Here is a 13,477-nt window from a genome sequence, read left to right on the forward strand (position 1 = left end):
GACTAAGAGTTACAAGGGTGGTGGTCTACCTTCTTCCAGACTTCTTTGAAAACAGCACAGGCGCCTAACTCCAAGAGTGCAGTAGAAGACACCTTCCTGGAGCCTGGACTTAGGCCTGGTCTGCCCTACACAGTTAGGTCAACATAAGTTGCTTTGCATTGATCTATTTGTGCATGTGCCTATGGTCAAATTTGTCTCCAGTCAATGTAAGTGCCCTGTTATGGCAACCCAGTAAAACCAACTCTCTGAATGGCATGGAGCCATGATTGACACTGAGGTGAAGGCAGTGCAAGCGTAGACACTGTGACCTGTTTTGACCCTAAAAGTCCTTCAGCACCTGTCCCACAATGCCCAAAAGTGACCGATTTGCTCACACTTGTGAACTCCACTCCCTAGCAGTCACAAAGATCAGAAGTGGCATACACCCTGTGTATATTTTTGAAAGCCTTTTCCTGATTGCCCTGCTTGGTGAGCTCACCCTTGTGTGCAGCTGCACAACCCAACATGCCAGCTCAATGCAGTAGATGCGCTCCTGTCTGGAGTGTACAGGAGGCATTGGATCTCCTGGGCCTGTGGGGGAAAGAGGTTGTGCAAGCACAGCTATGGACCAGGTGTAAAAACATGGACATCTACAAAGGGATTGCACGGGGGATTTAGGCAAAGGGGTATGACAGGGATCAGCAACAGTGCCACGTGAAAGTGAAGGAACTTCACCAGGCATACAACATCATACAAATAAAGCCCACAAGGCCAGGGCAGCCAACAATGGATCTAGTGCTGAGCCATAGACCTATCACTTTTACAATGAGCTGCAGCCATACTTGGCAGAGAGCCCACCAGGACCCCCAAAACCACTGTGGATACCTAAGAGAAGCCCAAGACAAAGACCCCTGCTGTGAAAAGTGAGAAGGAGGAGATGGGAGACACAGCAGAAGGGTCCTTCCATATCATGAGCCAGACCTGTTCTAGACTCCACCAGAGTCTAGCCAGTCCCAACAGCCAAGTAAATGGACGAGCATGATGAAGAGGAAGGGGCCACAGGTAAGGGTGTGCATGCAGTTTTCTTTACAATATTTACATTTAAAGATGGAGCAAAGCCCTACCCCAAGTTAACAAGACACAGGTACTGACTTTTCATTGTTTTATGAGAAGAGATAGAAGTACAACAAACAGAGGTAGAGTTGTTATCTGTTTTTCATTCCCCTGTTGGGTTATGTGGATGGGAGGGGGTATGCAGAGGACTTTGTTTATATGCATAGGGAGGTCCCTTTTATCCTGCTGAGAGATCTCGATGAAACTTTCATGGAGATACTCTGCAATCCTCTCCCGAAGATTTCTACGGATGACTGCCTTATTTCTTCCTCTGCATAGGATGCTTTCCCACATCATTCCATGATCATTTTGGCTGGCACCATTGCCATAAACAGGCTAGTGGTATACTGGCTTGGGCTGCTTCAGGACGCCAATAACAGCTGTGGTCTCTGTAAATTTGTTACCCTCAGGAGTAAGATATCCGCAAAAATGGCCACCACCTGTGGAAAACAGTGCCAATGTCCAGTGCCATTTCCCTATACTCTTATCCATGGAATAGGGATTGAAATTTTATTGCTGCATACAATAGAAAATCATTTCACCCTCCTTACCCCTGGTGGACCATACTCACCATGGCTGGGGTTAGAGAGTGGTACTGTGCCAAGGTGCTCCAAGGCTGAAGTGTCAATAAACATTTCCTGTTAAACATGTTCGTGGGAATAAGGAGATGGAGTTTTGAAACTTATCTTTCTCCTTCTGTTGTGATTATAAATCCAGTGGTACATCTGTCTATTTTTACCAACAGTTTTTGGCATCCTGGCTTTGAGGGGTGCCCCTTTCATACCTGCAGAAAATCTGACCATTATGAGGAGGAGAAAGAAGTAGAAATAGTAGGGAGGACATGTTCAGCAAGATCCTTCAAGGCAGTGCTGCACTGGACCATGAAAGAGGGCCAATATGTCAAGAGCATGAAAAAGGAAAGAGCAGACAGTAGAAAGGCCCAGGAGTCCCAATAAAACAAGGAGAGGACATGCATCAGGACACAATGGGTCTTCTCATGCAGCAATCCCAAAAGCTGCACGTCCTGGCTGACCTGCAGGTCCAAAAATTCCAAATGCTTTGCAGTCCTTGGAGAATTCCATGGTCACTTCTTCCTCCCCACCCCCACCATACCATGTGGCATCATGGGCTGCATCCTTACCCCTACCACTCCATGCTGGGGGACAGCAAGGAAAATCACAACTTCATATACACTGACCTGTGGAAAACACGGTTGGTGTATGTGTAGCCACAATGGACTAGGTCTGTGCACTGAAATGTCCACCTCTACCTAGTTCCTAGGGCTCAAGGCATAACCCGGTTAATCTAGGCACCCCCACCCTTTCCCAGTTCCTAGGGCTCCAGATGAAAGGCACCTAACTTTACCAAAGAACTTCCTTTTGGACCCCAGTTTATATACCTTAACAAAGATAAAACAATAAAGAAATGAGGATTTCACAACCACAACTGTGATAAGTGATTTTTTTGTCTGTTACATAATTAATTTTGCTAGGTGTAAATCAATTAAGGTGGTGGGGTATGACGGGCTAGAGAATTTTGTTACAGTATGTTAGGATTGGACAGAAACAATCAAAGAAACAGACAGAGATCATACAGACAAATAATAGGGGACCATCAAGATAAAACAATAAAGAAATGAGGATTTCACAACCACAACTGTGATAAGTGATTTTTTTGCCAGACAGAATGCTATCAAACTAAGTTTTCTGTAACCATCCTAAGTTCTGTTTCTTTATCTGGTGATAGTGGGTGCTATTAGGACAGGACCACCTTCTTAGAAGCCTGATATTACATTGTTTTAATGTAATTTAGATGGAATGTGAGGATGTGACTTCTTGCTTCTTAGTTAATGGCTGCTGCTCCTTTTGTAGTGGTAAACACCCATTTTTTCATGGTTTGTGTGTATAAAAAGATCTTCTGTACTTTCCACAGTATGCATCCGATGAAGTGAGCTGTAGCTCACGAAAGCTTATGCTCAAATAAATTGGTTAGTCTCTAAGGTGCCACAAGTACTCCTTTTCTTTTTGTGAATACAGACTAACACGGCTGTTACTCTGAAACCTCTTATTACAGCTGTAGACAAAGACCTTAGGCCTTACAATATGGCTACAGGAAAAGGCCTTATCCTTACAGCACCACATAATTCACAGCTTCAGCAAAACACCTAGTCAGCAAGCACTGCAGGCTAACGAGGCCAATGCAATCAAGGTAGACATCACCTTGTCAACTGTTGGAAATGGGCGACGTCCACCTTGATTGCATTGGCCTCATTAGCACTACAAAAAGTAATTTTCCCTCTCTTGATATTCACCCCTTCTTGTCAATTGTTGAGAATAGGCCACTTTCACCTTCATTGAATTGGCTTCATTAGCATTGACCCCCCCACTTGCTAAGGCAATTCCCATCTTTTCATGTGCTGTAATATATATACTGTTTACTGTATTTTTCACTCCATGCATCTGATGAAGTGGGTTTTAGCCCACGAAAGCTTATGCCCAAATAAATTTGTTAGTCTCTATGGGTGTCACAAGGACTCCTCCTTGTTTTCACATACAATTAGTATTAACTTTAATTCTCTAACAATACAGGTTTGCATTTCAAAGCTCTAGTCTATTTAACAAGGCTATGTTAACTATTGATAAGGAATAGCCCTAATTACCATTTAGATACTTCTCTAACATGTCTTCAAAGGTTGAATTTGGGTCATTTAGCCTGCAAGTTCCTTAACCCCTTCTGGCCCTGTGTCACTGTGAGTCTAGCCTGAAGTTTCTAACTGTAGTTGTAAATTGGGAAATTTGAAAGGAAGTTACAGACATTCTAGACAAGTCATAGGTGGGCTGTGACATTATTGACATGAACTGTAACAGTATAGATCATTGTTGCAACCAAGGTCCTATAGTTGCACTAATAGTTGCACCACCAGTTGTGCAGATGGGATCTGTGGGTAAGATCTGACTTGTATATTGACCTGAGTCTGGGGCTTGGTCCTTTGGGATCGAGAGAACCTTTTTTCTTTTATTGGGGTATTAGTTTTCATAACCATTCATCCCCATAAGTAGTGGCCTGGTGGTGAGACAAGGGAACTGGAGTATCTGAGGGAACTGCCTTCCACATGGCAGATGACAACCGAGGAATGTTTTTTTAGAAATCTTTCTACTGGAATATTTAATAAAAAGGGAGCTCATGGAAATATTCAGTGTGCTTTATAGGCTAAAAACTTACTTAAATTTGACATTAAAATCTTGTACAAAGGCGGTCAAGTGAGGTGTCTATGAAAAGGTTGTAATTTGCTGGTTATGATTATGCTGACTGTATGTGTGTATCATTTTTGTATTTGAAGTTTTGAATATTGGCTATATACTTGTATCTCAATGTGTTTGATTCTAAGTAGCATCAGTGAAGCATTTGGTCAGCTTCTTGAGAAAGGACTATTCTGAGTAAATACCCAATCAAGAAACACTTAACTGACAATGGACCTCAGGAGACTCCAATCAACATCTGAGGAGCCTTCATGGGGCCGTTCAAGGTAGCAGGTGAGCAATGGCTGCTGCCTGCAAACTGAGTCATGCATGGACATGTGACTTGCCCGTGTGACTCAAAACTCCATCTTGCTGCTATGATTTTCCACAGTAAGAACAAAGGGGTCCTTCCACATGGCAGAGGATATAAAAACTTTGGTAAGCCCCTCCATTTGTCTTCAATACTGCTTCTTACCTCTGGAGGAACTTTGCTACAAACTGATGCTCTGAACAATGGACTGAATGACCCATCCAAATCTGTGGATGTACCCCAGATACTTGATTTGAGCCCGCAGTTTATTCCATCACTGCTACAAGCCTGAACCAAGAACTTTGCCATTGCCCTATGTAACTGATTACTTTGACCAATTTTAGCTCTCATCTATATTTGTTCCTTTTTATGAATAAACCTTTAGATTTTAGATTGTAAAGGAGTGGCAACAGTGTGATCTTGTGGGTAAGATCTGACTTGTATATTGACCTGAGTCTGGGACTTGGTCCTCTGGGATCGAGAGAACTTTTTTTTTTTTTTTTTTACTGGGGTACTAGTTTTCATAACCATTCATCCCCATAAGTAGTGGCGCTGGTGGTGATACAAGGGAACTGGAGTATCTGAGGGAATTGCTTGTATGAATTCTGGTTAGCCAGTGAGGTAAAACAGAAGTCCTCTCTGTTTGGTGTGCCTTAAATGTAAAGGACCCCCAGCCTTGGACTGTGACTGTCCTGCTCTAAGCAATTTGTCCTAAACTGATACTCTCAGTAGTGTCCCGCCAAAGGCCGCGTTGTTATAGGGGTGTATTTTTATAGCTTTAAATTCGCACTACTATAATAGAAATATCTAGAAATAAATGTTTAGAGATAGACAAAAGCATAAATTCCATTTTTAATTTTCTGTCTTTCCCTTTTTGTTCTGTTGTGCAGATGTGAGTAGGAGCAGAGACAGGTATGTCTAGTTCTAATAGAGGTAAGTGCTTTGTTCTTGGTAACCCAAAAGTGACACAGAGCTACAATATTAAACCTTTTAGTGCCTACAAGCAGACCATTTACCCCAAATACTGTAAGAACAACGGTAATGCTATTTCTTGTGACTCGTGGATGAGCAGATCTTGTTTCACTGAAGTTCATGTCAAGCTCCAGGTGAGTACAATCCCAGTATGATGGATTTTATATATATTTTTCTAGTTTAACATAGTTTGCATTTTTGTTGTTATCCAGTTATGTAAGAAAAGCATTATAATATTCTCATCCCTCTTTAATATAACTGACTTTTTCTTGCAAATACTGGCCTTAGAAAATGACTGATACAAAATGTTTCCATATGATTGACAAACAGAGATCTCTTCTTTCAAGCCAGGATTGGCAGCAGAATGCAAGACATTCTGGTTTTAGACCAATCCTCGTTATGTGCTCAGGTCAATGACTTAATGGCAGCATCCTTAATCCTTGCTCTAACAGATCTATTTTTTGGTTCTTGAAAGGAGGTCACTGGAATTATCAGAAGTCTATTTTCCAGTTCAGCAGTTTCTGGTTTTCTGTTAACATTAAATAAAAGGCACTCTAAAATGTGGGCTGATTTCCTAACATGCCTCTCAACTGCCAAAGTAATATGTGCTATCAGAATTAATTAATTTAAAAAAATACAGAAAACAGAAACACACAAATATTTTTTTAAAGTTATAATTGTGGCATATGTTTGGTTTTTAGCATTCTTATACTACAGTCCAAACTTTCAGCTACCCATTGGAGTTCTTAATATACAACAGATACAAAAGTTATCATTCCCCAGCTTTGTCATTATTACATCTTATTGACAACATACAATACCTAGATTAGTGGTAGAGGGGCAAAAGGTCAGCATGGCTATTGCTAACTTTTCTATGCTCACACTGTATGAAATGGGGAAAATGCAATTTAGTTAATTTTAGACTGGTACGGTCTGACTGTTTTGTTAATGTTTCCCTCCCTCTCCCACCACAGCCAACTCAATCACTACTTCACATCACACATGCTTATTTGATAGCGTTATACTGAACTCAAACTTATATTTTCACTCTTTTTTTTAGGACCTACAAAAAATGTAGTTTCAGCATCAGACCAGCAATTCCACCTACTTCAACCAGAACATGTTACTCTATCTAGATTTCCTAACTGTCAATAGAATAAAATGTCTCCAATAATTCAAGAATCTGAGATTTCTGAACACTGTAGTATGATGTGTGATAAAACTGATCTCTGCATTCCTAGAATATAATCTAGAAGTGCCATCAACTGTTACTGTGGTGCTGTGGTTGCACTTTTAAAACTTGCCAGTTTTGCCATAGACAATTTTTGTACTGAGGTACTCTTATTTAGTTAACTAAGGTGTTTCCCAAGGTCATCAGGATGCCTTTTCGTATATTTTTTGGACGGGGAAGTTCTAGAATGAAAAGATGGGTTGTTAGAAAGACAAGGTATGTGAAGTAATATCTTATTGCACCAACTTCTGTTGGTGAAAGCTACAAGCTTTGGAGCTTACACAGAGCTCTTTTTCAGGTCATATGGGTTGTTGACAGATGGCTTGTTGACAGAGTGAATTGGTCTCCAAAGAAAGGAAGTAATCTATCTGTATATTTAATCTCCCTGTGTAAAGCCTCAGTAAGATTAAGAGCAGATTTTTTAAAAAAAAAGTCTGGGACTTGAGTAATTGTTGGGAAATTCAGGTTATCAGAGGCACAAGTATCTATAAGTGTTGAAGTACTGAAGAGGTTTCTCCTCAGTAGTTCTTATCAGGGCCAAGTTTACAGCTTATATCTATGATATCTATCTTTGGGCCTTGTATATCTTTCTTTTTCTTTTGGGATGGTATTCCTGGTGTAGATAATTTTTTTATTTGTATGTTTCCAGTTGGAAAGGAGTACTGTTTGTAAATAAAGGGTCTAAAAGCTTCGTTTTGGTCCATTACTGAGATAAGCTGTATTAAAAACAGAACTGGAGGAGTATAAGGAAATTCCATGCTGCCTTGAAATATAACAAAACTGTGTATTTCTGGTGTGAATGAAATAAAAGAGAGATTTCCAACTCCACAGGTGACCAACCATTAGGACACTTGTGGGAGATGACCATGATAAAATAAATAAATATAATATAATCATGGCAATAGACAATTAGAGCTTGGGGAGGGGAGGTTAAAGCTCCCTCCCCAAATTAGGGATTTCAGTAATAAAGAAAGAAAACAGTGAGATTGGAACAGAAGTTAATTTCTCATTATTAAAAGAGGACAAATTTTGTCATGGCACAAAACTACTTATTCAAGTGATAGTCAACAGCTATTATGTTTTAACTCCCTCCAAATAAAATACAACTGTCTACATTTGATATTTTTTTATCAAGACTAAACTCTGTTATATGAAAACAGTAGAATCCTAGCTCCCTTGTTATGTATCTCACATATTGCATCTGTATTAATCTATTGTTTGTATTTCTTATTTTCAACAAAAGTAACGGGAATACGGATCATGGCTGATGATCTCCTCCTCAAAGTCTAGTGATGGAAATATGGGCTGGGGAAGTGAGGTAGGGAAAGGGCCTGCGGGCACCAGATGACACGGTGTAGGATGGGAATACAAATGAAGAAGGAGGCAGGCAGGATGCGGGTCTGGAGAAAGAGAGTGAGGGAAGGGCAGGGAAGCTTCAAGTGGAAGTGGGGTCGCAAGGGGTCGGCAACAAATATAATGAATAAAATTCGAGCCGGATCACTGCAGGGCGCACTTCAGCTTCTGTTTTAACAAAAGCTGCTGCCCACCCCCCGACCATTTTTGGCCCTGCTGGAAGGGGCAGGGGAAAGGGAAGGGAGTCAGGCTGAGGTGCAGCAGCAGGGCAAGGGAAGGGGGGCTGAAGAGGAAGTTGGCTGAGGTGAGACTGGCAGGGGAAGGCTGGTGAGGGTGAGTGAGAAGGCGAGGGGGAGGCGGACTGTGGATGAGGACGGTCGGGGTGACCTGTGCGAAGGTGGAGGCTGGTTGGGTAGAGACGGGCTCGGGGTGGGAGGCAGGATGGGGTGACTCCCTCCCTCCGGGATCCCCGAAGCGCCTGCCTCATGCAGCGAGGTGCGAGCTGGGTTTTGGCTCCTCCGAGTCCCGTGCGGCGCCCCGCTGGGGCAGCGGTGGTTGCAGGCGCCCCTGGCAGCCCGGGGGAGGTGGCTCTGCCCGGCGCCGCCCCCTCTCCCCTCCCCCCGTCTCTGTCACTAGGTGATGGTGCAGCCAAGATGGCGGCGGGAGCGTGAGCGGAGGCGGCTCCGCTCCCCGACCCCGGGAGGAGGCAGCGCAGGGATGAGCCGCGTCCCCGGCCCCGTTGGGTTCCCGTGAGGCTCGCAGGGAGCGGGCGGCGCCCGGGCCATGGCGGGGATTATCAAGAAGCAGATCCTCAAGCACCTCTCCAGGTGAGTGCGGGGCCGGGGGCGCCGCCCCCCTCCCCGCGGGATCCGGGTGTGCGAGGCCGGCCGGGTTCCCCCTCTGCACTCGCCTCGCTGGCACCAGAGCGGGGCGGGGGGGACCGGGCTTCGCTCAGCTCCCGGTGGAGATGGGGTCCCATGAACGCCCCCCTCCGTGGGAGGGGCTGGGGGAGCCTTGGGGCGCTGGCAGCGGTTTTGTAAGATGGGTTTGAAGTTCTAGGGTAAGAAAGAAATCTCCTTGCTTGGTGCCAAGGTGCGGGCTCCTTGGAAACACCCGCGCGAGAGAGCAGCCCTGAGGGGGGAGAGGGATTCGCGTTGGCTGGCGTAGGAGGGTCCGGGGATGAGTCACGCTGGCGGGGTTGGTTCCCCTCCAGCCACCCCCAGATCCCTGAAGCGTCCCCGTCCCCCCCGAGCGCTGCAGGATACAAGGCGGCCTCGCAACCAGCCTGGCCATTTATCGTGCCGGGCTGTCGCAGAGGACGAAGATCCGTCTGTGCCCCTCTGCTCCAGCATCAGTATGTAGTTGGAAAGGCGGAAAGACACAGTGGCTGAGGTAATATCGTTAATTGGACCAACTTCTGCTGCTGAGAGAGACAGGCTGTTGAGCGTACCCAGAGCTCTTCTGCAGGTCTGGGAAATGTCCTTAGAGTGTCACTGCTAAATACAAGGTGGGGCAGAGTGTTTAGCATAAATAGTTATCCTGGATTTCAAGGGAGGACCATTCAAGGTGAAGAAATTAGGTAAGTGAGGGGTGTGGGAGGGAGAGCTGAGCTACAGTCACTGCCCAGGAGAAGTGGAGTGGGTTGTAAATTGTACTTGACACGTTGTATGTGGGAGGAGCAAGCAACAGCATGGCTGATGTCATGGAGTCCAGTGCGCACAGTCTTTGCTGCCTATTCCAGACAGCTCCACAGACACACCACATTTGTCTCAGATGACAAGGAATCCAGAACAGTGGTGAAATTTTAGCAGGCACCACAGCGGATGGGGCAAATGAGTAATCTGGGATAAGAAAATCCCTGACATAGAGAAGGATGACGATACTAGGGAGCTGGCTGAGTGAAAAAAAGAGCACTTTGAAATCTGATGTAGTTAAGATGCAAAACACCTTTGCTGGTCTCTTAAACCCTTGACTTATCACAATCAAAACAATACATGTGTAGCCCCACATGGGTGTGAAATCAAATTCTTTTGCACATTTGCACAGCGCAGGAAGATGCTTTGTAACAATTCATGCCCTATGTGTCAGGCAGTCAAAAGGTTACAATTTTTGTATTGTCTCTGTGATTGATTGTTATTTAATTCACTTCAGGGTAAAGGCCAACTCTCTTATAAAATATGCACTCAGTCCTGGGCGTGTACATGAATATGTACACAAACTTGTGTGTGAAAGATAAAAACTGTAACCAGAGGTGCCAGCTATTATAGAATGTAGTGAGATGATCTGATTAATGGGAGGGTTTTTTTAAATGCAATGGAATAATTTGGTTTCACTGTTTTAAAAGGGGGAGCCAAAAAGTTTCACTGTATAGTCAGAATCTGTGGTGACAGCACAACATTGGCAGCCCTTCAGAGTTTGTTTGTGATTAGAAAAATTGCTCTGGAAAGAGCACTTTATTACTCTTCTTAGTTGTTTCATATGTGTCTTTCAAGTCATATATGATTTACAGATTATGCATTTACTGCTGCCAATAGTAATAAATAGCAAATAAGAAAAGAAAAGAAAACCAAATATAGTTGTGGATGACAGCTGAATTCTCTTGTGCCATATGCACCAACAACAGATTTGTTAGCTAAACTCTGATGCAAAATCTTGGCTCTGTGTTCTCCTTAAAGATTAGTAGTTGTGATGTGTAAAGCAGAAATGATACAATTTTATTTTTTCTGATTTTTATAATGGCATTGATGATTGAGAAATCTCTTTATGACCTGAACATAATAGAACACTTTTTGAGAATGAAAATGGAATACCAAGATATCATTTGTACAGAATCAGTTTGTTAATCATGAGCATACATGAAATTGCAAGCCTTCATTTAGGGCCTGAGCCTATGTGATGCTTGGCTTCTTCAACTTCCAGTGAAGTCAGTAGGAGTTGATGAAGTTCAACACATTGTAAGATCAACCCCATCATTTTCCACAAGAAGTGGTTGTTCCATATGTAAAGATCAAGAAGTTTGAAGTTCAAAAGCTCTAAGTTCCTGTATACAGTAGTGGTATATTCTTTTCATAATACAACATTATATCTCCTGTTAGTAATGTGTTAATAAATTGTATGCACCATGAAAGTAGAAATAGAACCACAATCTTTGTATTTTACGTTAAGGTCTTGTTTGTTTTTGATACATGTGCATGCCTAAAATCAGCTGTGCACAGTAGTTGGTTTTATAATATAAATCCACATCCACATATTAGGTCAGAATTGAGCCCCTAGGTTATTTTTTTTACTGTTCTATAATTTGCAGTTGGTTTCTAGTGGTTTGTAAGGATACGTATTGGAACACAACAGATCATTCAAACCTTAAAAGTTTGGTGATTTTTTTTTAAACTCTCTGATAAGCTGACAATTTGAAATTTGTACAGATATGGGTTTTTTATTGTCCTCCTTACACTTACACTTTTTTTTATTGTTCTACTTACAATATAGTAGACACATTGTTTCACAAAATCTGGACCCCATTGTGACACTTGTACTAATTTGGAAATCAATGGGACTACTTGTGGAGGAAGGCTTTGCTCAGCATGAGTAAAAGGAGCAGGATTAGGCCTCTACTTAGCTGATACAGTTAAATATAGAGATCTGTCATGCCAATAAAATGGCTGATTTGACATGTCAATAAAATGATCAATGGAGAATAAAGAAAGCTTTCCATTAACATCAGAAATGTTTTCCCTAGGAAATTAAAATTTGTATATAGTGGGGTATGTATATATGATTGGCTATATAGCTTTATATAGGCTTTATAGCAAAGGTAGAACAAACTGACTTATGAATAGCAATTTGCAAAGCAAATACTAATTATCTGTCAGTCTCTAACTCTTGAAACTGTTTTCTGAGTGTGTTCTGTTTGTGGTTTTGGGGTTAATTAGGTATGTTTTAGCACTAGCAGTTAGGTGCACTAAACTTCAGGCTTCTTTCTCATAGTAGTTCTCAGTACTTCAGGGTTCTTTCTCACATATAACCTACTAATTTGTTTGCTTTAAATGTAGGGAAAAAATTGCAAGTTACAAATCAGTATTTCTTAACCATTTTCTTAATGTGTTACAATAAAAAATTATTGGATTACAGAGCTGTTAGCAAAAAGAAAAGGAGTACTTGTGGCACCTTAGAGACTAACCAATTTATTTGAGCATAAGCTTTCGTGAGCTACAGCTCACTTCATCGGCTCACCCCACCCCCATCTCAGAACACACACCCCGTCTCATTCTAGTTGGTAGCAGGAGAAGGCTGTTATCCCTGTGTAATCAGTCTTGTAGTTTAAGTGCTGGAAGTTTGTGCTGCAGTTTTGTGAATTAAGCAGCCTTAATTCTGCCCCCTGCTCCATATACATCTTTAATTACATGTTCACATACTATGGTGTTCGCAGGACCTGTGTCTCATTCAATGCATAGGATGGATGCACAAGTGGGCAGAATTAAGATGACATAGGAAATATCAGATTTACAGTTGCCCAACTTTTGAGTGCTTGATTTTTGCAACCTAAAATAATGTCAATTTAACACTGGGGGGGTTTATATGGATATATTATGAAGATAACTGACCTAAGTAGGTTAAAATAAAATGGTGAATGGAGACCTGAAATCAAACACACAAGAGAAGTCTGATGTGGTTGAGGAACGTGAAAGAAGGATTGTCTTTGGGTTGCGACTGTATTATTATAATATTACACCTCTCCACATTCAGATTGCTTTTGAACCATAGAAATGTAGAGCTGAAAGGGACCTTGGGAGTATTAGTTCATTCCAGCCCCCTTCTCCCGCTCTTCCCCCCTGGTTCTCCCCAGTGCAGAGGCAGGATCAAATATACCAAGACGACTCGTTGCTACTGTGATACCCTTAAGAAATTAGCTGACTAATAATGGCAAGGTTGGAGACTCACTAGGGATAGCCTATATCTGATAACGGGACCGTGGGGGGAAAATATCAACACTTAGCTAACCATAATCGTAAACTTATGTTTTTCTCTTTTCTCATGTCCTTTGTCTGTTGATCATGCATTTGTTTTATATTTATACAATGACTACCACATTATGGGCACTACAAGGAATAAATAGTAAATAACTTAAATTCTCAGTTTCAATTATAAGGAGGTAATTTCCCTTATTGTAGTACTACAGAATCACCATTGAATTCACAATATTTTCCTATGAAAAGTGTCGGAATTATCCAGAATATCCATCTGTGTCTTAGTTGTAATTAATTTGTCTATCATTGTTATCTA

At 42.2% G+C, this 13,477-nt stretch overlaps 1 protein-coding gene across 3 annotated transcripts in view; it reads left to right on the forward strand.

Annotated features, from left to right (window-relative positions):
• Positions 1-8,819: 8,819 nt before the first annotated feature.
• Positions 8,820-13,477, forward strand: part of BLTP3B (bridge-like lipid transfer protein family member 3B) — an 88,497-nt gene continuing 83,839 nt past the window's right edge. For all 3 annotated transcript variants that reach the window (XM_074941828.1, XM_074941827.1, XM_074941830.1), the window contains exon 1: positions 8,820-9,024. Coding sequence is in view for 2 of the 3 variants with exons in the window: in XM_074941827.1 (XP_074797928.1) it covers positions 8,981-9,024 (44 nt within the window). In the remaining variant the exon portion in view is untranslated. The remainder of the gene's footprint in view (positions 9,025-13,477) is intronic.

Source organism: Natator depressus, chromosome 1 (genome assembly GCF_965152275.1).
Source record: "Natator depressus isolate rNatDep1 chromosome 1, rNatDep2.hap1, whole genome shotgun sequence".
Lineage (NCBI taxonomy): Eukaryota > Metazoa > Chordata > Testudines > Cheloniidae > Natator > Natator depressus.